This window comes from Oncorhynchus mykiss, chromosome 31 (assembly GCF_013265735.2).
Source record: "Oncorhynchus mykiss isolate Arlee chromosome 31, USDA_OmykA_1.1, whole genome shotgun sequence".
Taxonomy (NCBI): domain Eukaryota; kingdom Metazoa; phylum Chordata; class Actinopteri; order Salmoniformes; family Salmonidae; genus Oncorhynchus; species Oncorhynchus mykiss.
Genome location: NC_050571.1, coordinates 18,545,380 through 18,570,879, shown reverse-complemented (window position 1 = coordinate 18,570,879; position 25,500 = coordinate 18,545,380). Strand labels below are relative to the sequence as shown.

Genomic DNA, 25,500 nt, shown 5'->3' with positions numbered 1-25,500 from the left:
CTGCTATTGCACCTGTTATGCACCTCTCCGGCATACCTGCTATTGCACCTGTTATGCACCTCTCCGGCATACCTGTTATGCACCTCTCCGGCATACCTGTTATGCACCTCTCCGGCATACCTGTTATGCACCTCTCCGGCATACCTGCTATTGCACCTGTTATGCACCTCTCCGGCATACCTGTTATGCACCTCTCCGGCATACCTGCTATTGCACCTGTTATGCACCTCTCCGGCATACCTGCTATTGCACCTGTTATGCACCTCTCCGGCATACCTGCTATTGCACCTGTTATGCACCTCTCCGGCATACCTGCTATTGCACCTGTTATGCACCTCTCCGGCATACCTGCTATTGCACCTGTTATGCACCTCTCCGGCATACCTGTTATTGCACCTGTTATGCACCTCTCCGGCATGCCTGTTATGCACCTCTCCGGCATACCTGCTATTGCACCTGTTATGCACCTCTCCGGCATACCTGTTATTGCACCTGTTATGCACCTCTCCGGCATACCTGCTATTGCACCTGTTATGCACCTCTCCGGCATACCTGCTATTGCTGAAATAATGCAAGAAATGGAAATACATGCTGATGACTGATGGAGGCAGTGGATGTTTTTTAATCACAGGGACATACACTGTACAGGACAGACTATACGGTATGGTGTGTTTGGGCAGTAGTGAACACAAAGTTACATGATGACTTTATTACATGTCATCATCAACAACATCATCACTTCCAATCCTTCTGTCATTTTGTTGCTCTGTGTTCTAGAACAGAAAGGCAGGTATTTGGGAGAATGGTTATTGCATAAATCAAACGCTGATTTGGAGCTGAATGCATACAGACAGTAAATTAAATGACATCAAATATGTTTAACACTTTTATACAGGATTTGTGGCAGGTGAATTGTCCCTAAGATATTTAAATCATTTCAAATCATTTGACAGTTCGCAATAAGAAGAACATTGTAAAATGATCATATATTAAAGAACAATCTTAAATAAAAGATCACTCTACCCAAGTTGTAAAAAGAAGACATTGCTTTTAAAAAATATATATTGTCCAATTACATAACAGTCTTCTCTTTCCTTTTATTAATACTTATAGGAATGTCAGGAGAGAAAAACAAAACCGGACAAGTCAATAGACATTAGCTTCAGTCAGAGGTAACTGCCTGAATACATTAACTATGTGTCTGTCCAAAGCCATGTGCTAACGGATGCATTGAGGAGGAACTCTAATTGCCTGTATAAAACTAACACAACAACACTGTCATCTCTTTCTGCCTGCCTGTACAGATCCAAGTTCAGGTCCCCTGCACTTTAACGGTATGAAGCAAGAGGACAACCCCTCTCCAAAAAGGTTAATAACACACTCTCCTAAAGTCAATTAGCATAATCAATTATAGAGTACTTCCAGAACAAGAAAAATATATATTTATGTATAAATAAATACATGGTAAATAGGGCACTTGGTTACTTCATTATTGTGAAACCCATTAGTCTATAAGGCATCCCTTCACTGTAAATAACTCTCATTACGCACAAATAACTCATATTTGTTTATGACCAAATCTGCTTTCAACCTTATTTGTTGCATCCACTGTATACACTGAGACATCCTCACAGTTAGTAGAGTAGAATACCCTTAAATCAAACATGAAATATATATTCCTTCAAGGCCACTGGGATCATATCTTCTCCTATTCATCAAATTAGTAAATGCATTGTCACTCCTGGAAAAGTTTTTTTTTAAATGAAAATAACTAGTCATAGATGAATGTAACGTTTCTGTGCAGTCTGAATATATTGGTTATTCACCCACTGAGTTTACACAACCACTGCAGTTTTGCTGGACATCATGAGAACAAGGTTATAGCCGCTTCACGTAGTTTCCAGGAAAGGTTCCAAAAAACGTGCTTCTTCTGGAAGTGCCTTGAAAAATAACAAACATATAGCGGTATTAAAGGAAATATCTCAACGATATAGTTTGTTACAAGCATTTTCAGTGGAGTAGTGCATTATGTTTTTGTTTATGGAACAATGGCTGAGGATATGTGACTGTTGTCACATCTAAATGACGGACAACTTCCACAGAGCACTGATTGGTTTAATGACTCAATTCAAGGAGAGGGATGCCATCTGTTGGCAGCAGCTAAGTAGTACAACTTTTAAATGCTCTGAATGATTGGCTGAACAGGGGTGGGCAATGGCCATGCAGAGCCCCTAAACAGGAATTATTGTATAATTAATGTCTATATCTTTTGGATATTAACAGAGCAAATAAATACAACGTCGGACCTACCTACAAACCATCCGTCGTCACACCTCTCCATCACATCAACAATGTCCCCTTCCTTGAGCTCCAACTCATCCTCATTACGTGGAGCATAGTTATACAGGACCTGGAACCTACAGACCATAATAACTGTCATCATGAGGATTATACAGTCACATCATCAGATTCATTTACACATTGCTACTGCTTATTTAAGCAATAAGGCCTGAGGAGGGGTGGTATATGGCCAATATACCACAGCTAAGGGCTGTTCTTATGCACGACTGCACGACACAACGCGGAGTGCCTGGACACAGCCCTTGTACCACAACATTCCGAGGTGCTTTTTTGCTATTATAAACTGGTTACCCACGTAATTAGAAATGTAAAAAGAAATGGTTTGTCATACCTGTGTTATACGGTCTGATATACCGCGGCCGTCAGCCGTCCAGGGCTCGAACCAACCAGTTTATAATACAAATTAGACACATTCAATCAGAGACTTAACTTCAAATAAGCTTTAAAGCTCTATATAGCTTTAACAGTAAAGTTGGGGAAATAAATCGTTGTGGAAATAGAAGATAGACTTACGCCTCTCCACCACAATTCAGGGCATCTTGGGTAAACAATGGCCGCTGAGAAGAGAGAAGAGAAATGCAGTGTTATACAGTAGGCATGTCATGTTTCTATCTGTCTTCCTCTGCCGTTTTACCACCATCAGTGTCCATCACTGTAGCAACAATGTGCCAGAGCCAAAACCCTCTTTGCTTTGATTAATATGATAGAACCACAATGCTGACAAAGAGCTGACTGTACTTTGCTTGGTTGAAGGGGATTTGGGAACTAAGGCCTTCCTGGGAGGTACACAGTATTTATTCAACATCCCTCAAAGACAGAATAGAAGACAGTGAGCAACGAAGCATTTCAGATCCTAACATTCATTCCTAACATCCACCTATTCCACAGCACACAAGCCTAGACTGGTCCCAGATTAGTTTGTGCTCTTGCCAACCACATTGGCAAGACAATGAGTGACAATGAGTTGGCCTGATAGCACAAAGAGACTGGCACTCAGGCTAACACAGCCTAGCAAACAGCAAGTCCACAAGCATGGACTGTTTTGCTTCCACACTAACAGGTTGGGAAGACAATTATGGGTCAAAGGGGGAGTCCATTCCATTCTCCTGAATTAAACCGTCAGTCGTCAGGCATGCAGTAAAACCACAGACGATGCTGTCAAGGGAGCACACTCCAAAAACCAGACACTAAGGTTACATCCCAAATGGCTCCCTATTCCCTAAGTAGTGCATTCTATAGGGAATAGGGCGCTCTTTGGGACACACACTTTGCAACAGGGAAACAGGGACCCATTGTCAGATCATCAGACACAACTGGGGATTCCTGTTCCCACACAATGCCAAGCTGCAATGCACACTGGACAGACGGTCAGGAATTCAAGTTGAAGGTATTCCTCCGGTGTTTGATGACATGGTTGGCATGCTTCTGCTTACAGTGGGCCATTCTTAATTAACATATCTGTTGTTTCCTAGATATTAATCTCTTCATATCTAGGAGGTTGTATTTCTACAGACCATATGTGTGAGAGTGTTGTATATTATGTGGTAGATATGTTGATATGGACAGAAAAAAAGAGATACATTCACTCTAAAGAGAGGACTTGGTTTCCTAGTAACCCAAACGTACGATGATGTCACACAAGGTGCATAGTGGGTAGCAGCCCTACCCTATGAGACGGGGAATAGCTCTGGGCTCTACTGGGCGAGCCGCAGGACCTCCGAGACATCACGGGGCTACGAGGGGGCTTACCCACAACAACAACCTCACGATTTACAGGCTGAAAGAACCACAACCAGGAGTTACAATTAGAGAAGAGTACTCAAACATACTTTACCACTCTGATCACGCACACACTCACACAAAAGGACAAGGGACAAACTGGGCAACCAAACCTGTCATCAAAGTTAAACACTATTTCTAGAAAATGATATTTGGCATTAAACCAGAACATATCGATCTTACTGTGTAAGTGGTAAGTTTGAAATGTAACAATCTTTGGTGATCTCTCGCTCCCAGCTTTGTATGAAACAGCAGTATATTTCGTACTTCAACCAGGGTTAGGATTGCAAAGGGTCGGAAACTTTGTGGTAAATATACAACATTTTCCGGAGATTTTCCATGGGAAGTTAAGCCTGGGAATTTTGCTTAAATTCATCAAAAAAGTTAGCTTATAACAGTGAACCTTTTTTTGTGGGATACACATAAGGCAATTCTAGGTCTTGTAGCATATTTTGGTTAAACTATCCCCAATTCAATGGAATTGCAACCCTCTCCATCCACAGTGCAGTGCACTCTTCCATCACATATACAGCTGATTCTCATGAGATGCTATTGACCCCACACTACTTCACTGTCTGAGCCAAGGACTACATGCTTTCTGGTAAGTTTTGATTACAATACTGGGTGGGGTGAATATATTTTATATGACATACATGATTTTTATTAACTAGTAAATAGTAGCCTACAGCAAAGTGTGTTTAAATCATTGTATTTGTTGTTTTTTTACTCATTTTTTTCTAATCTTTACAGGAAAATGCCACGGGAACTATCTGATGTGTGGAGACATTTCACTGCATTTAATGTAGAAGGAAAAGCTGTACATTTGCAAATACTGTGCCAAATCATATTTGAAGAATGCAACAAAAATGCAGAATCATCTGGCCAAGTGCATAAAGTTCGCTCAGTGTTCACAACAAGTAACCTCTGACAAAAGTCCCTCTACTTCTATTCGATATGAAAATAATGAATCAGACACCGTATCGATAGCAACAGCTCATGGTCCTCCTGGAATCAGAAGTTTTTTTCACTCAATGGAGGAACGTAGTCAGAGAAATGCTGATGAATGTCTTCCTTGAGCTGTGTATGCAACTGGTTCACCTGATGCTTACAGGCAATGTGTATTGGAAGATATTTCTGAATGTTCTTCGCCCAGCATACACTCCTCCATCCAGACATGCTTTATCTACTCATTTGCTGGATGCAGAGTTCAACAGAGTTCAACTGAAGGTCAAGCAAATCATAGAGAAAGCAGACTGTATTGCAATCATCTCGGATGGGTGGTTGAATGTTCGTGGGCAAGGAATAATGAACTACATCATCTCCACCCCTCAACCAGTATTCTACAAGAGTGCAGACAGAAGGGATAACAGACACACCGATCTCTACATTGCAGATGAGCTGAAGGCAGTCATCAATGATCTTGGACCACAGAAGGTATTTGCACTGGTGACAGACAATGCTACGAACATGAAGGCTGCTTGGTCTAAAGTGGAGGAGTCCTACCCTCACATCACACCCATTGGTTGAGCTGCTCATGCATTGAATCTGCTCCTTAAGGACATAATGGCACTGAAAACAATGGATACACTCTACAAGAGAGCCAAGGAAATGGTTAGGTATGTGAAGGGCCATCAAGTTACAGCTCACCAGAGTGAGAAGAATAAGAGCACCACATTGAAGCTGCCCAGCAACACCCGTTGGGGTGGTGTTGTCATCATGTTTGACAGTCTCCTGGAGGGGAATGAGTATCTCCAAGAAATGGCCAAATCACAGTCTGCCGATATGGACAGCCCCATCAAGAGGATCCTCCTGGATGATGTATTTTGGGAGCGAGTGGTAAGCAGCCTGAAACTCCTGAAACCTATAGCTGTAGCCATTGCACCGATTGAGGGAGACAATGCCATCCTGTCTGATGTTCAGACTCTGCTTGAAGATGTGAGAAGAAATCTGTACTGCCCTGCCCACTTCACTGTTGCTCCAATCATAGGAAACTGTAGTTCTGAAATAAATCAAAAAGCATGAAGACTTCTGCCTGAAGCCCATACATGCCGCAATGTACATGTTGGACCCCAAGTATGCTGGCAAGAGCCTCCTGTCTGGTGCAGAGATCAACAAGGCCTATGGTGTCATCACTACCGTGTCTCGCCACCTTGGCCTGGATGAGGGCAAGGTTCTTGGCAGTCTGGCAAAGTACACTTCCAATCAAGGGCTATGGGATGGAGATGCAATATGGCAGTCGTGCCAACATGTCTCATCAGCCACCTGGTGGAAGGAACTTTGTGGATCTGAGGCTCTTTCCCCTGTTGCCTCCATCATCCTCCAAATCCCACCAACATCAGCCACCTCAGAGCACAACTGGTCCTTGTTTGGGAACACACACACCAAAGCACGCAACAGGCTGACCAATACAAGGGTTAAAAAATTGGTGGCCATCCGGGCAAATTTGAGGCTTTGTGAGCCTGACAACGATCCAAGGTTGGAAAGTGACAGTGACGATGAGGCCTCAGAGTCTGATGTTCAAGAGGTGGACATTGAGGAGATTAAATGCTATTAATATTCATTTGCATACATTTTAATTCATTCCAATATATACCCGTTAATTCCCATGTACAGTATTCCCGTTAATTCCCACGGAAAGTTTCCACCTCTGAACATTCCCCAAAATGTGCAACCCTAGCCAGGGTTGAGAAAGGAAAGCTTCTAAAGCTAGAGAAATGACGTTACTAAGAGCAGCACTGCAGATGTTGAGATGAGTGAGATGCAAGACTTGGCTCTCACACAGTCACACAAAGTATCTGCGCATGTGCACATGTTCGCTTCACGCTGTTAGTGTGGTAGGCACGAGACCAAACGCTCGTAGTTGTTGCGGAAATTGACCCAATATGCTGGTTACTTTACGCATCTATTTCATATCGCTGAGTCTACCTTTAATGACAGTAAGAGTAATATCTATGCTAGGAGGAGACTGGCATGAGACCTGGGCCCGTATCCACAAAGGGTCTCAGAGTAAGTGTGCTGATCTAGGATCAGGTTTGCCTTTAAGATCATAATGAATAAGATTATATGGACAGATCCTAGGTCAGCACTCCTACTCTGAGTCGCTTTGTGGATACTGACCCTGGAGACAAGGGTAAATAACAGAGTGAAAACAAAAATGTCCAAGTATACAAGGACTACCTGGCAGCCATGTTACTTAATTATCAACCATTTAACAGAACTGCAACTGTTTAAAGATCTGTTACCTAACATACAGTGATTCATTCATCTACACTAAGCATGTTACAGTAGTATTGTAACATAGTACTCTATCTATGAACCAACCAATAGCAGTACTGACTAAAGATGACAGTGTGAAGTAAACAGAACTAAAAACGAATGACAGTATCAGTACCACAGTGAATAGAGTGAAGTAAGGGTTAAAGGAGTAGTCAGTAACTTAGCGAGGATGTTACAGTATGTCAATGTTAGAGAGAGAGGAGAATTAGGGGAAGGGGAGGAGTTAGTTGTCACAACATGATGTCACACAGGCACCTGGTCTTTACCTTGACCTTGGAGGACCTAGGCTCCAGGCGGGGGTACTGTTTGTTGTAGGGAGGGGGAGAGTGTAGCACCCCTGGAAGTGGAGGGGTGGTGCAGGGGGAGATGAGGGGAGACAAAGGTTTGGGTGAGGTGGAGAGAGTGGGGATGGTGAACTGCTGGGAGGGAGGTGAGGTGAGGCGTACAGAGGAACCCTGGTGACAGAGAGACCAAAAGGAAAAGTGTGTTATGGGCTACACACACAGCCCCATCTGAGTTATCTTTTGAGAGTGGCAAACAAACCAGAAATAACAATCTGACTAATCAGACATAACAAGAATCTGTTTCTCTCAGAATCCGGCTCTCAGAAAAAAAATCAGTTGGAAAAAAGTTGCCTCAAATTTCAATAAGTTCCTTTAGGGTTAGTGGAAGCAAAAATTTTTGCACAGCAGTGTCAGGTTAGGACACACAGATCACACCAGGGAGGACTCTACCTTGTCCTGTTCTGCCCCATCTCTACACACAGGGGTAAAGGTATTATAAGGTGGGGTCATCTTCCTGCTCTCAGTAGGCTCCTCCTCTATGAAAAGCTTGGGAAGCTCCTCTGTCACGTCTGATGCTTGTCTGTAAAACTCTTCCCCTTTGGATTGGTCGCCCCCCTGAATGATGGACACCAGCTCCTCACAAAGGTCATCTTCCTGTTCCTGGTCCACTACCTGGTCTTTAGTGGAGTCCTCCATGAACTGATTCATCTCTTTTAAGATAAACTGATTTAGCTCTACTATGTTCTCGAGTTGAGATGGGGGGTCGGTGTGAGACAGGGGGTAGCTTTGAGACAGGGGGTAGCTTTGAGATGGGTGGTCACTGTGAGAGGGGCAGTCGCTGGGCTCGTACACCACCAGATTGATGGGACTGCAGGCCTTAGGTGAGGTGAGAGACAGGGCCACTGTGTCTGAGAAGGGGTCGAAAGGTTTCTCCGAGTCTATAATGGGCTTGATGCTAGTGTTGTTCTGAATCTGAGACAAATCGACCACGCTGCCATACTTGGGGCTCCCAAACATGGGAGAGATGGGTGATGAGGTGAAAGAGGTGCCGCCAGAGGTGGGGAGGGAGGATAGTGGGGAGGGTCTGGGTTCTGGGGAGCAGGGGTAGATGGGAGCCTTGGGTGAGGTGATGGGGATAAAGTGGCCCTCTCTGAGGGAAGGGGTGAGGTTGCGTGGTGTCGAGGTTACGGTTCCCAAGGTGGGGGCTGGGCAGGGGGAAACCAGGAAATGGCTGGGGGCTGGATAGGGGGAGGGGGACACCAGGGTGCTGAGGGCCTCCAGGTCGGCCAGCAGACTGCTGTTAGGGTACGGGGGAGGAGTGGGGGCCGGGGTGCAGGAAGGGGATAGGCCCAGGGTCAGGTTTATCCAATCATTGGTGACAGCCTGCAGGTGGGCCCTCTGGGTACTTGGGGAGGGGGATGGGAACAGGGAGGAGCGGGGTGTCCTGAAGGAGAGGGAAGGCGATGGTGGACTGAAGCGAGGGCGCGTGGATGATAACTTGGGAGAGAAAGAGAGAGAGTACAGACACATACGGCAGAACATAAGTGAGGGGAATGGCCAGGTCAGAATGCATAGGACCGAGACTGTTGTTGTTTCCGAAATCTATTCTGAAATCTATTTACCAATATTGACTCCAGTCAGATTATTTGAGGTCACTGACAGAAAAGAGACTGGTGCTAAAGATACAGAGGTTTTACCTGGGGGTTAGTGGTATCTGAGATCCTTGGGACGTCCTTACCAGCAGAGGCTAGTCGATGCCCAAATTTGACCCAAAATAAATAATGAAGATCAATCCCAGAAATCACTGTATCCAACTCCGCTTTCACCACTGCAGCGTTGAGATTCTCTCCTCCAGAGCTGCCACACACACACACGTTTTTTTTTATTTTTACATGTGGTCTTTGGATTGGAGGAAGAAAATGCTCCCAAATGCTCTGTGACCACCTGCCAATGTGGCTTGTAAACTAGAGATTCTACCAGCCAAATGCTCTGTGACCACCTGCCAATGTGGCTTGTAAACTAGAGATTCTACCAGCCAAATGCTCTGTGACCACCTGCCAATGTGGCTTGTAAACTAGAGATTCTACCAGCCAAATGCTCTGTGACCACCTGCCAATGTGGCTTGTAAACTAGAGATTCTACCAGCCAAATGCTCTGTGACCACCTGCCAATGTGGCTTGTAAACTAGAGATTCTACCAGCCAAATGATCTGTGACCACCTGCCAATGTGGCTGGTAAACTAGACATTCTACTAGAGGTAGACCGATTATGATTTTTCAACGCCGATACAGATACCGATTATTTGAGGACAAAAAACCCCGATACCGATTAATCGGCCGATTTTTAAAATGTATTTGTAATAATGACAATTACAACAATACTGAATTAACACTTATTATAACTTAATATAATACATCAATAAAATCGATTTAGCCTCAAATAAATAATGAAACATGTTCAATTTGGTTTAAATAATGCAAAAACAAAGTGTAATATGTGCCATGTGAAAGTGCAATATGTGCCATGTAAGAAAGCTAACGTTTCAGTTCCTTGCTCAGAACATGAGAACATATGAAAAGCTGGTGGTTCCTTTTAACATGAGTCTTCAATATTCCCAGGTAAGAAGTTTTAGGTTGTAGTTATTATAGGAATTATAGGAATATTTATCTCTATACCATTTGTATTTCATATACCTTTGGATGTTTTTATAGGCACTTTAGTATTGCCAGTGTAACAGTACAGCTTCCGTACCTCTCCTCGCTCCTACCTGGGCTCGAACCAGGAACACAACGACAACAGCCACCCTTAAAGCAGCGTTACCCATGTAGAGCAAGGGGAACAACTACTCCAAGTCTCAGAGTGAGTGACGTTTTAAACGCTATTAGCGTGCACCCCGCTAACTAGCTAGCCATTTCACATCACATCGTTACACCAGCCTAAACTCGGGAGTTGATGGGCTTGAAGTCATAAACAGCAGCGCTGCTGGCAAAACGCACGAAAGTGCTGTTTGAATGAATGCTTATGAGCCTGCTGGTGCCTACCATCGCTCAGTCAGACTGCTCTATCAAATCATAGACTTAATTATAACATAATAACACACAGAAATACGAGCCTTAGGTCATTAATATGGTCAAATTCGGAAACTATCATCTCGAAAACAAGACGTTTACTCTTTCAGTGAAATACGGAACCGTTCTGTATTTTATCTAACGGGTGGCATCCATCAGTCTAAATATTCCTGTTACATTGCACAACCTTCAATGTTATGTCATAATTACGTACAATTCTGGCAAATTAGTTCGCAATGAGCCAGGCTGCCCAAACTGTTGCATATACCCTGACTCTGTGTGCAATGAACGCAAGAGAAGTGACACAATTTCACCTGGTTAATATTGCCTGCTAACCTGGATTTATTTTAGCTAAATATGCAGGTTTAAAAATATATACTTCTGTGTACTGATATTAAGAAAGGCATTGATGTTTATGGTTAGGTACACGTTGGAGCAACGACAGTCCTTTTTCGCAAATGAGCACTGCATCGATTATATGCAACGCAGGACACACTAGATAAACTAGTAATATCATCAACCATGTGTAGTTATAACTAGTGATTATGATTGATTAAGTTCAATGCTAGCTAGAAACTTACCTTGGCTTCTTACTGCATTCGTGTAACAGGCGGGCTTCTCGTGAGGCAGGTGGTTAGAGCGTGGGTCTAGTTAACCGTAAGTTTGCAAGATTGAATCCCTTAGCTGACAAGGTGAAAATCTGTCGTTCGGCCCCTGAACGAGGCAGTTAACCCACCGTTCCTAGGCCGTCATTGAAAATAATGACGTTATTACGTATTATTAACTGACTTGCCTAGTTAAATAAAGATTAAATAAAGGTGTAAAAAAAAAAAAAACGGCGTCCAAAATGACCGATTTCCGAATGTTATGAAAACTTGAAATCAGCCCTAATTAATCGGCCATTCGACCTCTACATTCTACCAGGCAAATGCTCTGTGACCACCCGCCAACGTGGCTGGTAAACATAGACATTCTACCAGCCAAATGCTCTGTGACCACCCGCCAACGTGGCTGGTAAACATAGACATTCTACCAGCCAAATGCTCTGTGACCACCTGCCAATGTGGCTTGTAAACATAGACATTCTACCAGCCAAATGCTCTGTGACCACCTGCCAATGTGGCTTGTAAACATAGACATTCTACCAGCCAAATGCTCTGTGACCACCTGCCAATGTGGCTTGTAAACATAGACATTCTACCAGCCAATGCCAAAATCTACCAGCATTTGGCTGGTGGCTGATGTTAATACCCTGAATCATAACTTTAAATTCTACCCTTATCCTAATCCTTAACTTAACTTAACCATAACCCTTACCTAACCCTAACCTTAACCTTAATCTTTACCTTAACCCTTACCTAACCCTAACTTTAACCTTAATCTTTACCTTAACCATTTTAAAATGTCAACTTCAATGTGGTTGGGACTTTCCAAGGATCTAATGCAGCCTGCCCTGTTGCTGCCAAGTCTGTGGATGAAGTAAGAAATGTGAACTGGGCCTGGCACGTCTTACTGGAGAAGCAGGAGCTGGTAGCTCTCCCACCCACAGAGGTCTTTATTTAACAGGTTCATGGAAAATAAGGCTTCTACAATGAATGTCATAGTGTCGGCATCACAAATCTCTTCCGCTCAACCTATGGCCCTTTAAACATAGAGAAAATCTGTGTGTGTACAGTGTGGGTTTGTCAAGGATTGAGTTAGACTAAATCATAACGATTGGTGGCTGCTGTAAGAAGCCTGATGGATTGGTTGGTGGCTGCTGTAAGAAGCCTGATGGATTGGTTGGTGGCTGGTGTAAGAAACCTGATGGATTGGTTGGTGACTGGTGTAAGAAGCCTGATGGATTGGTTGGTGGCTGGTGTAAGAAACCTGATGGATTGGTTGGTGGCTGGTGTAAGAAACCTGATGGATTGGTTGGTGGCTGCTGTAAGAAGCCTGATGGATTGGTTGGTGGCTGGTGTAAGAAACCTGATGGATTGGTTGGTGGCTGGTGTAAGAAGCCTGATGGATTGGTTGGTGGCTGGTGTAAGAAACCTGATGGATTGGTTGGTGGCTGGTGTAAGAAGCCTGATGGATTGGTTGGTGGCTGGTGTAAGAAGCCTGATGGATTGGTTGGTGGCTGGTGTAAGAAACCTGATGGATTGGTTGGTGGCTGGTGTAAGAAACCTGATGGATTGGTTGGTGGCTGGTGTAAGAAACCTGATGGATTGGTGGCTGCTGTAAGAAGCCTGATGGATTGGTGGCTGGTGTTAGAAGAGTATCCTATTGTCACGCTAGGACAACAGCTCCCCAATGCTAATATATGCATAACAAGACAGCTGAGAAGACCACCCTTAGTTCTAGAATGTTCTAACTGAGACAAAGTACTCTACTACAGTACGCCTCTCTTCAAAACCGATCACTTACTAAAAGACACATGCAGTATATTCACGAGCCATATAGACCGGTAGTCTGACAGTAGATTGTAAATGCCAAGTGGATATTTTGTGTGCCTTCTAAATGGCACCTCATTCCCTATACGGTGCACTACTTTGGACCACGGCCTATAGGGCTCTGGTCAAAAGCAGTGCACCAAATACAGAATAGGGTGCCATTTGGGTCAGGTTATGTGGGGTCCGGTGGGGTCATCGTACCTTGGCCGAACCCACAGGGTGGATCCTGTCAGCGGATAGGCTCTGGGGTAAAGAAGAGGGTTCTATGTAGTGGTGGGCGGGGTTCTTGGCAGTGGGGGACTTCTTGACCACTACATCTACGTAGGTCACGGGGAAGATGCCCTGCTTGTTGCTCCCTGGGATCTTCCCTTCATACCAGTTCTGGTCCACCTGGCTCAGCAGAATCACCCTCTCACCCTGTCAGACGCGCGCGCGCACACACACACACACACACACACACACACACACACACACACACACACACACAAGTAGAAGTCAGTTTAATTGTAGACACTGAGGGGATGAGAACTATATACAGTCAGACAGTTTGAGAGTCAAAGTTATGCAGTGACAGCGGAGAGGCTCTTGCCTTTCTCAGTGAGAGCTCCACGTTGGTGTCAGCATTAAAGTTGTAGCGAGCCACTGCTTCACCAATCTCTCTGACCTGGGCTGGCGGAGGAGGTCTGGCTGGCTGCTGCTTCTTAGAGACAGGGATTTTCTAAAGAATAAAGAGAGAGAGATAGGCTGTGGGTTCAGGATAGGGGACAAATATGAACTCAAAATTATTCAATACTGTGCATTGAAAACCCACATTGAGACAGCAAGAAGAGGAGAGAGAAAAAGAGGAGAGGAGAGAGGAAGAGATGAGAGATGAGATGTAAGAATAAGAGGAAGGGAGGAGAGATGATAGGAAGAGAGGAGAGATGAGAGAGAGGGGAGAGTAGAGAGCAGACACTAACCTCCACATAGGAGATGGGGAAGATCCCCAGCAGTCCACGGTGCTCTCCTTCATACCAGTTGTTGTCAATCTGCCTGATGATGTACACCGTCTCCCCCTTCCTGAATGTCAGCTCCCTGCACAACACATGGACCATTAGCGTCATGGCTGAGGGATGCGTCATTGTTGTCTTCATCTGAAATACTAGCAAACATTGGGTTTGATCTGTACTTACTTCACTGTCTGTGCCTTGAAGTCATATACAGCTCTGGCTGGCTGTTTCCGTTGAGGGCATGGAAAGAAACAATCAATCATGGCATCCCTCTACCGGTGTTCAGTACAAGTGTCAAAAATAAATCCAATCCAACAATACAATTGTTTACCTCTCTGACTTCAGGGGTTGGTATCCTGATCTGGGGGGTGTGGCGGCCCCCATCAGCGTAAGAGTGGCCCCTGGCGGGGTCCTGGTCTGTGAGAAAGGGAGAGAAGGCCACAGTGAGGAACAGAGAGGAACAGTCCATACAGACACTTAACATGCAAGGCAAGGGTATGGCAAGGGTATGAGAGCAACAAAAAGAGGTCTTTTAGCTAAATAATGTGATGAATCAAAATAAAACTACAGAAAAAATCTAAACCCTTATCTAACCTAGTGTATGGTATGGGAAACAGACTCAGACTCAAGGTAGGTGCCAGGCGGACCGGTTTGTGTCAAGAACTGCAATGCTGCTGGGTTTTCACGCTCAACAGTCCCGTGTGTATCAAGAATGGTCAACCTCCCAAAGGATATCCAGCCAACTTGACACAACTGTGGGAAACATTGTAGTCAACAAGGACCAGCATCTCTGTGGAACGCTTTCGACACCTTGTAGAGTCCATGCCCTGATGAATTGAGGCTGTTTTGAGGGCAAAAGAGGGGAGGTGCAACTCAACATTGGGAAGGTGTTCCTGTTTTGTACACTCAGTCCATAGGAGCAATTGGAGTTAATTGGGGTTAAGTGCCTTGCTCAAGGGCACATCAACATATTTTTCACCTATTCGGCTCAGGGATTCGAACCAGCAACCTTTCAGTTACAGGCCCAAATCTCTTAACTGCTAGGCCACCTGCCACCCACTAGTATTTATACTGCAGGTCAGCACTGGGTGCTGATGTGGTCTTAGTGGGGACTGCTGCCAGAAAACCTCTCTTTGCCTGGGATAGTATGTCAAGTAAAAGGGGGCCTGCATAATCTGGTCAATGGTCCAGCAACTGAAGTTTCAATCATCAGCTACTAGATATTTCTCCCACCAGTAGGAAAAGACACACTATGTGCTGTGCCAAAACCACAGACAGGATACAGACATAAGTATCAGGCTATGAAGCAGACAGGTTGACATACCCATTTCTCCTCTGAGGAAAAACACATTTATAGGAGAGGAGTATCTGTCTCTGTCTCTCCCCATGCCAACATCCCACAGAAGCCTTTTTAGACTGCCCACCTCAGCTGCTCTCCAGTCATATGCCCCCTGCTATGTCTATTAACAGAAGATTTTAGACGAGACACACACACACAGCTGCATCTCTATAGAGTAGCAGGGAGACACAGGTCCTGTGGTGGGCTTCATGTTGACTGAGCTGTGGACAAAGACTCAACAACACGAATGCCTTATAAACATTTATTTTCACACATTGTATCGCCTGTGCCGACTGGTAAGGCATTCCAGATTCCAGATTAGCCTTCGGTGACGGGAAAGGTTTATCAGAAATAGGTCAACCAGAGGGCTGGTAAATGTGTTTTTGGTGTATGGGGGTGTCGCCCTCAGCGATGGGAGACCAGACCAATGTGTACACGTCTCAGGGAGTGAAGAGGCTAACTTCCAATGATAACACAAATACATATAAATAAATATAAAAATAGACTAATGTTGGGGAGAAAAAATAACCAACATCATACGAGAAAATATGAATAACCTGCAATAATGAATGCAACAGAGTTAGGGGGGGTGACTTGATCAATACAACAGAGTTAAGGGGGGTGACTTGATCAATACAACAGAGTTAGGGGGGGTGACTTGATCAATACAACAGAGTTAGGGGGGGGTGACTTGATCAATACAACAGAGTTAGGGGGGGTGACTTGATCAATACAACAGAGTTAAGGGGGGGGGTGACTTGATCAATACAACAGAGTTAGGGGGGGTGACTTGATCAATACAACAGAGTTAAGGGGGTGACTTGATCAATACAACAGAGTTAAGGGGGTGACTTGATCAATACAACAGAGTTAGGGGGGGTGACTTGATCAATACAACAGAGTTAAGGGGGTGACTTGATCAATACAACAGAGTTAGGGGGGGTGACTTGATCAATACAACAGAGTTAGGGGGGGTGACTTGATCAATACAACAGAGTTAAGGGGGTGACTTGATCAATACAACAGAGTTAGGGGGGGTGACTTGATCAATACAACAGAGTTAGGGGGGGTGACTTGATCAAAACAACAGAGTTAGGGGGGGGTGACTTGATGAATACAACAGAGTTAGGGGGGGTGACTTGATCAATACAACAGAGTTAAGGGGGTGGCTTGATCAATACAACAGAGTTAGGAGAGGGTGGCTTGATCAATACAACAGAGTTAAGGGAGTGGCTTGATCAATACAACAGAGTTAAGGGAGTGACTTGATCAATGCAACAGAGTTAGGAGGGGTGACTTGATGAATACAACAGAGTTAGGGGGGGTGGCTTGATCAATACAACAGAGTTAGGGGGTGACTTGATCAATACAACAGAGTTAAGGGGGTGACTTGATCAATGCAACAGAGTTAAGGGGGTGACTTGATCAATGCAACAGAGTTAGGGGGGGGTGACTTGATCAATGCAACAGAGTTAGGGGGGGTGACTTGATGAATACAACAGAGTTAGGAGAGGGTGGCTTGATCAATACAACGGAGTTAGGGGGGGTGACTTGATCAATACAACAGAGTTAAGGGAGTGACTTGATCAATACAACAGAGTTAGGGGGGGGGTGACTTGATGAATACAACAGAGTTAGGAGAGGGTGACTTGATCAATACAACAGAGTTAAGGGGGTGACTTGATCAATGCAACAGAGTTAAAGGGGTGACTTGATCAATGCAACAGAGTTAGGGGGGGGTGACTTGATCAATGCAACAGAGTTAGGGGGGGTGACTTGATGAATACAACAGAGTTAGGAGAGGGTGGCTTGATCAATACAACGGAGTTAGGGGGGGTGACTTGATCAATACAACAGAGTTAAGGGAGTGACTTGATCAATACAACAGAGTTAGGAGAGGGTGACTTGATCAATACAACAGAGTTAGGGGGGGTGACTTGATGAATACAACAGAGTTAAGGGGGTGACTTGATCAATGCAACAGAGTTAGGAGAGGGTGGCTTGATCAATACAACAGAGTTAAGGGGGTGACTTGATCAATACAACAGAGTTAGGGGGGGGTGACTTGATGAATACAACAGAGTTAGGAGAGGGTGGCTTGATCAATACAACAGAGTTAAGGGGGTGACTTGATCAATACAACAGAGTTAGGGGGGTGACTTGATCAATACAACAGAGTTAGGAGAGGGTGGCTTGATCAATACAACAGAGTTAGGGGGGGGTGACTTGATGAATACAACAGAGTTAAGGGGGTGACTTGATGAATACAACAGAGTTAAGGGGGGGGGTGGCTTGATCAATACAACAGAGTTAGGGGGGGTGACTTGATCAATACAACAGAGTTAGGGGGGGTGACTTGATGAATACAACAGAGTTAGGGGGGGGGTGACTTTATCAATACAACAGAGTTAAGGGGGGGGGGTGGCTTGATCAATACAACAGAGTTAGGGGGGGTGACTTGATGAATACAACAGAGTTAGGGGGGGTGACTTGATGAATACAACAGAGTTAGGGGGGGGTGACTTGATGAATACAACAGAGTTAGGGGGGGTGACTTGATCAATACAACAGAGTTAGGGGGGGTGACTTGATCAATACAACAGAGTTAAGGGAGTGACTTGATCAATACAACAGAGTTAGGGGGGGGTGACTTGATGAATACAACAGAGTTAGGAGAGGGTGACTTGATCAATACAACAGAGTTAAGGGGGTGACTTGATGAATACAACAGAGTTAGGGGGGTGACTTGATCAATACAACAGAGTTAGGGGGGTGACTTGATGAATAAAACAGAGTTAGGGGGGTGACTTGATCAATACAACAGAGTTAAGGGGGTGACTTGATCAATACAACAGAGTTAGGGGGGTGACTTGATCAATACAACAGAGTTAAGGGGGGGGGGACTTGATCAATACAACAGAGTTAGGGGGGGTGACTTGATCAATACAACAGAGTTAAGGGAGTGACTTGATCAATACAACAGAGTTAGGGGGGGGTGACTTGATGAATACAACAGAGTTAGGAGAGGGTGACTTGATCAATACAACAGAGTTAAGGGGGTGACTTGATGAATACAACAGAGTTAGGGGGGTGACTTGATCAATACAACAGAGTTAGGGGGGTGACTTGATGAATAAAACAGAGTTAGGGGGGTGACTTGATCAATACAACAGAGTTAAGGGGGTGACTTGATCAATACAACAGAGTTAGGGGGGTGACTTGATCAATACAACAGAGTTAAGGGGGGGGGGACTTGATCAATACAACAGAGTTAGGGGGGGTGACTTGATCAATACAACAGAGTTAAGGGAGTGACTTGATCAATACAACAGAGTTAGGGGGGGGTGACTTGATGAATACAACAGAGTTAGGAGAGGGTGACTTGATCAATACAACAGAGTTAAGGGGGTGACTTGATGAATACAACAGAGTTAGGGGGGTGACTTGATCAATACAACAGAGTTAGGGGGGTGACTTGATGAATAAAACAGAGTTAGGGGGGTGACTTGATCAATACAACAGAGTTAAGGGGGTGACTTGATCAATACAACAGAGTTAGGGGGGTGACTTGATCAATACAACAGAGTTAAGGGGGGGGGGACTTGATCAATACAACAGAGTTAGGGGGGGTGACTTGATCAATACAACAGAGTTAAGGGGGTGACTTGATCAATACAACAGAGTTAAGGGGGGGGTGGCTTGATCAATACAACAGAGTTAGGGGGGTGACTTGATGAATACAACAGAGTTAGGGGGGGGTGACTTGATCAATACAACAGAGTTAAGGGGGTGACTTGATCAATACAACAGAGTTAAGGGGGCGGGGGTGACTTGATCAATACAACAGAGTTAGGGGGGGGTGACTTGATCAATACAACAGAGTTAGGGGGGGGTGACTTGATCAATACAACAGAGTTAGGGGGGGGTGACTTGATCAATACAACAGAGTTAGGGGGGGTGACTTGATCAATACAACAGAGTTAAGGGGGTGACTTGATGAATACAACAGAGTTAGGGGGGAGGTGACTTGATCAATACAACAGAGTTAGGGGGGGGTGACTTGATCAATACAACAGAGTTAGGGGGGTGACTTGATGAATACAACAGAGTTAGGGGGAGGTGACTTGATGAATACAACAGAGTTAGGGGGGCGGGTGACTTGCTGGAGGGAATCATGCTTCTCAGACATTCCAGAAGATGGAACCACTCACAGGTCACTACTCAAGAACAATACTCCGAAGACGGGTGGAGAATGGTAGTGGTGCAGGGGACAGGAGGGGAAATGGAAAGAACTCAAACTACAACGACGACCCATAAGGTGAGAAAGAGGTGGGTCGGGGGAGATGGGAGGGGACTGGTGGGTGTGTTTATGAGAACCATCCACCTTGGTAGTAGTCATCTTCACAGACATGGCTGTTGTTGTTGGGGTCTGTGAGGTGATAGGAGGCACTGTGTGAGAGGCGGCTGTACTCAGGCTGGTAGCAGGTTGGGCTGGGCATGCCGTCAGGCTGAGAGGGGTATGGCTGCTCCTGCTCCAGGGTCTGGGGCCCAGGGACGGGGCTGGGTCCCGGGCTGGGGCTGTGTCTGCACAGTGCCCTGAGGGAGGAGCTCCTCTCTGGGATGTCTGGCAGCAGCTCGTCCAGGAGCTTGTGGAGGATTCTGTTGTCGGGCAGGCTGCCCCTCCTCCTCTCGGCCCGGATGTGTTCATAGATGTCCCTCAGGGCTTCGTCCAGAGCCTCGCACATGGAGCTCTTATAGCAGGGAGGGGGCCTGCTGTGGGTGGAGACGGCCTGCCTGTGGCTGTGGGGAGGGGAGCCCCTCTTCCTCCTGAACGGTACCGGACTCACAAGGAAGGCCAGCTTGGACTGGGCTGACTCTGGGTCCTCGGCTGTCAGCTGCTTGGCCCTCTCGTGTTTGAGCATGGTGCTGAAGCGTGTGTAGGAGGCAGGGCATCGGCCCTTACAGTTGCTGACCAGGTGCTTCTGCTGGTTATGGTTAAGGTTATGATGACGGTGTTGGTGGTGATAGTGGCCTGAGCCGTAGGGGCTCTCAGACGACGTCCGAGAGCAGCGGTCGTAGTCACTCTCACTACAGAAGGAAGATCCCTCTATCTGGATGAAGTCACTGAGATTGGACCTGATGGCGTCGTGATCACTGTCTGAGTAGACTTCCTGCTGGGAAGCTGGTCTCTGGGGGTAGACGTGGTGGTGGTCTCCAGTGATCTGGATGTGGATGGGCACACAGTTGTTGGTAGTGGGGGCGTTGATCCTGGGGTAGTGTGGCTGGCCCTCAGGGCGGTTCCTGGCAGGGGGGTCCTCGTCTAGCAGGGACTCGATGGAGAAGCATCGCTGGGGGCTGCTGCCCTTCCCGGACGGGCCCCCCGGGGTAACCTCACCCTCACCCCCACCCCCTAGGTTGGGCATGGACTTAGACTTCTGGATGAGGCTCTCGAACTCAGAGATCCTGTTGTGCACCATGTCCTGGGGCACCTCTTCGCTGTAGCCCCTCCAGCCGGCCAGCCGGTCCTTGTGCAGCTCGCTCTCGTACTCCAGGATCCGGGCTTTCACAGAGCAGATGACCTGGGAGCTTTGGGAGCCTATCAGATCCTGCCTGTTGATGTGGTGCATCTTCTTGTACAGCTTGAGGAAGCCTGGTGCATCGTGGGCCGAGTGGTGCTGGGTTCGCTCTCTCAGGGGGCTGTCACAGACGCTGAGATCTTTGCCCTGCTGCTCACGTGACAGGAAGTCTACACTCTCGGAGCGAACCTGTGAACCTACAGAACCTCCCGGACATCCTCTATCTTCTGCCAGGAGGTCGTCACAGCTCCAGGACTTGAGTTTGGGAGAGGTTGGCTTTTCCTCTGCAGAGCTCCAAGCCTCGGCATTCTGGCTCTGGATATGAGCCTGCCAGCCGTTCTTCAGGCACACATCAGGGCTCTCATCAGAGCCCTCAGGGGGCTCAACACAGTCAAAAGCCTCATCATTAAGACAAGGAAACACTGAGTTATGTGAGGTATTGTGGTTGGGACCTGGAGAGGGACCTGGACAACTGAAATGGGCTGAGTAGGTGTTGCTAATATCCCCACCTTAAGGTATATCCACCAAGAGCAGCATGGTAAGAGAGAGACATGAGAAGACATTAAAAGGTTCACGTGGAAATCAGCCAGGAAGAGCTGAGGACAGAGGGGGGTTAGAGAGACATACAATAAAAAAAAGCTGATAAGAATATAATGTTTATACATAGCTGAGTGGCAGACGGTTGTTAGCCACAGAGAGGAAATAGTACACAGAGGATAAAGTATTCCATAGCACTCATAGATTAATGTACAAAGCATGCACTACACTTTAAAACTTCTCATTCCAAGACAAACGTTACACTGCTTTTTAAATTGAAATACATAAGTCTAAGCAACTGTTGATGTGGTCTGTTTCAGTATCTCAGTTCTATCAAACCAGTGAGGTTCAGAGAGGGGCCCTACCTTTGGCTTTGGAGGGGGAGGCAGGGGAGGAGCTTGCCACAGGCTTGCGTAGGCCGCTGCTGTAACTACTGCTACGTGGGGGTTCAGAGGGCCGTCCTGAGGAGTTGAGGCCGCTGCTGTAACTGCTGCTACGGGGAGATTCTACAGGCCAGGAGACTGGGTTGTGGCTGGTGGTGCTATTGGGCCCTGACAGGCTGCTGGATGTACTCTGGCTTGTGGTCAGGGTGCTGGCTGGTCTGGGCTGCTGGGCTGTTACCTCGGACTTCCTCCTCTTCCTGTAGTCACTGGTTGAGCTGTGGACACTGATAGATAGGTTAAGTCCTGAGTTTGCCACACATTAATTCAAGCTATACTACCGTTCAAAAGTTTGGGGTCACATAGAAATTTCCTTGATTTTGAAAGCACATTTTTTGTCTATTAAAATAACATAAATTGGACCAGAAATACAGTGTAGACATTGTTAGCATTTCTAAGTGACCCCAAACTTTTGAACAGTAGTGTAATCAAAATAGACCAACAGTAAATTGCTTACGTTTGTATTTATTTTCATACATCATCAACTTCGGTTTAGTGTTATTTTGCCAGACAACAGCATGCCTCCTAATGAGTCTTTAAAATGACCAGTATTCCACACACAAACCATTCCTCCTCATGGGATGAAACATAATTCCCAGTATGAGATGTGAATGTGAGCCTCATCAACAACTCTTCTTCAGATAACAGTTGTCTACTGACTGTATCCATACTGTTACAGTAGGCTATAATGTTTATTACAGTACGCCCACTTGGAAGACAGAGCTGTGAGTGATGACAAGTATAGATTTGCCCTAGCGGGCCACAGTGGAAGAGGTGTAGGGGGGGCTGAGATTCATGGCTGAGCTGACAGCACTCAAGGGCACGGCTATTCCAGCTGTCCCACTCAGAGCACACCGCTCCATATATACAGTACACTGGGTAAGGTGTTGCCTGACAAACTCCACACAAAGCAAAGAGTCTGGGCCATTTTGTTAAAGATGTGTCAACATAATTTGCTATAGACTCTTGAGAATCAATGGTTGTTTAATAGAGAGGGATCTGACTTACCTTGATGGCCTGTCTGTGTTCCTGTCTGTAGAGGCCTGTTGGAGGGAACTCTGAAAGCGAGCAGAGAGCAGCTTGAGTGCCAAGTGAACAGACAGACTGTAAACAAACTGAGCTCCTTCAGAAAGCTACTATACCCAGCACCCTCTCACAGCAGCCTCTGTCTGAGAACACAAGTGAACAGACAGACTGTAAACAAACAGAGCTCCTTCAGAAAGCTACTATACCCAGCACCCTCTCACAGCAGCCTCTGTCTGAGAACACAAGTGAACAGACAGACTGTAAACAAACAGAGCTCCTTCAGAAAGATACTATACCCAGCACCCTCTCACAGCAGCCTCTGTCTGAGAACACAAGTGAACAGACAGACTGTAAACAAACAGAGCTCCTTCAGAAAGATACTATACCCAGCACCCTCTAACAGCAGCCTCTGTCTGAGAACACAAGGTTTTGGAAACATCTATGAAATGCTGAATTGAATACCTTCCAACGTCAACCTTTAACATTTTTCCTTGGTTTCTGTCAATGTGAAAAGGGTATGTTCCCCTGTCAAAAACCTACACCGATGATTCACTTACGAGAGTTTCAATGTCGAACAAGGCAGGGAACTCCTTGTACACCTGGCTGGAGAAGATGACCATTCCCCCTGCTACTGAGGCAGAAGCCTGGTAATAGTTCATTAGTTGCCTCTTTCTCTCTCTGCCCAACAGAGCCCCGCACATTTTTTAAAACCCTCTTTAAAAGTAGACCTGATGCCGGTTGCCAGGAATGGAGTGTCACTGTGACAGACTGGTGACCGGTAAACATAAATACTGTTCTAAGTGACAGCTACCGCACAGGCAAACACGTCATTGGACGGGCCAAGACCCCCCATGACGATCTGTCTCAGGTCCAGGAAGCTCTATGGTTGATTATACGATATCCTAGCTCCCTACCTCCTGCCATAACTTCTACAGTGGCTTCCTCCAATATATTCATCATATAATTCATTTAATGACCACGTAAAGTTGTATTATTTGAGATGAGTGTGTAACTTACTCTTACAGTAAAATAGCTACTTTGCAAGGTATGAGATACATAGCAAACTTGGTCTATAGACGGAAAACAGACAGCGCTGTATCATCAGAAGTGATATTCATCACACTGCCTGTGAAGTACAGACATTGTACATGGCAAATCAATCATGTACAGTACCTATCTAGTACTTTCCCCCTTACTGACAATTCAAAGAAACAAATCCTACCTTACAGTGTTTAAGTCCTTATTTGTGATGTTATCTCAAAGAAGTTACTGTAACATTCACTGGCAGACAAAATATACTTTACCTCGTCAGTAAGGGGGAAAGCTACTTTAAGCTACTTTACCGCGTCAGTAAGGGGGAAAGCTACTTTAAGCTACTTTACCTCGTCAGTAAGGGGAAAGCTACTTTAATCTACTTTACCTCGTCAGTAAGGGGGAAAGCTACTGTAAGCTACTTTACCTCGTCAGTAAGGGGGAAAGCTACTTTAAGATACTTTACCTCGTCAGTAAGGGGGAAAGCTACTTTAAGCTACTTTACCTCGTCAGTAAGGGGGAAAGATACTTTAAGCTACTTTACCTCGTCAGTAAGGGGGAAAGCTACTTTAAGCTACTTTACCTTGTCAGTAAGGGGGATAGCTACTTTAAGCTACTTTACCTTGTCAGTAAGGGGGAAAGCTACTTTAAGCTACTTTACCGCGTCAGTAAGGGGGAAAGCTACTTTAAGCTACTTTACCTCGTCAGTAAGGGGGAAAGCTACTTTAAGCTACTTTACCGCGTCAGTAAGGGGGAAAGCTACTTTAAGCTACTTTACCTCGTCAGTAAGGCGGAAAGCTACTTTAAGCTACTTTACCTCGTCAGTAAGGGGGAAAGCTACTTTAAGCTACTTTACCTCGTCAGTAAGGCGGAAAGCTACTTTAAGCTACTTTACCTAGTCAGAAAAAATGTGGGTGAAACTGGATATATGTTGAACAAAAATATAAAACATGCAACAATTTCAATTGAACAATAAATAAATTAGGCCATAATCTATTGATTTCGCATCACTGGGCAGTGGCGCAGCCATAGGCACAGCCACTTGGGAGCCAGGCCCAGCCAATCAGAATTTGTTTTTCCCCACAAAAGGGCTTTATTACAGAAATAAATACTCCTCAGTTTCATCAGCTGTCCAGGTGGCTGGTCTCAGACGATCCCGCAGCTGAAGAAGCCGGATGTGAAGGTCCTGGGCTGGCATAGTTACACATGATCTGCGGTTGTGAGGCCGGTTGTACGTACAGTACTGCCAAATTCTCTAAAATTACGTTGGAGGCGGCATATGATAGAGAAATTAATACTTTACATGTTGTGTTTATATTTTTGTTCAGTATGTAACATGATACTCTAGTAAACATGTACAC

General features: G+C 45.5%; 1 protein-coding gene across 15 annotated transcripts in view; it reads right to left on the bottom strand.

The window, feature by feature from the left end:
* Positions 1-595: 595 nt before the first annotated feature.
* Positions 596-25,500, bottom strand: part of sorbs2b (sorbin and SH3 domain containing 2b) — an 82,522-nt gene continuing 57,617 nt past the window's right edge. For 13 of the 15 annotated variants that reach the window (XM_036970460.1, XM_036970457.1, XM_036970459.1 and 10 more), the window contains 14 exons: positions 23,090-23,139; positions 22,007-22,308; positions 19,913-21,613; positions 14,521-14,606; positions 14,373-14,413; positions 14,160-14,274; positions 13,790-13,918; positions 13,402-13,617; positions 8,151-9,197; positions 7,683-7,871; positions 4,028-4,138; positions 2,875-2,918; positions 2,311-2,417; positions 596-1,940 (listed from right to left, as the gene is read on the bottom strand). In XM_036970460.1, coding sequence (XP_036826355.1) covers positions 1,879-1,940; positions 2,311-2,417; positions 2,875-2,918; positions 4,028-4,138; positions 7,683-7,871; positions 8,151-9,197; positions 13,402-13,617; positions 13,790-13,918; positions 14,160-14,274; positions 14,373-14,413; positions 14,521-14,606; positions 19,913-21,613; positions 22,007-22,308; positions 23,090-23,139 — 4,200 coding nt within the window. In that variant the 3' untranslated portion in view covers positions 596-1,878. The remainder of the gene's footprint in view (positions 1,941-2,310; positions 2,418-2,874; positions 2,919-4,027; positions 4,139-7,682; positions 7,872-8,150; positions 9,198-13,401; positions 13,618-13,789; positions 13,919-14,159; positions 14,275-14,372; positions 14,414-14,520; positions 14,607-19,912; positions 21,614-22,006; positions 22,309-23,089; positions 23,140-25,500) is intronic. The other 2 variants (XM_036970461.1, XM_036970469.1) reach the window with 2 other exon arrangements.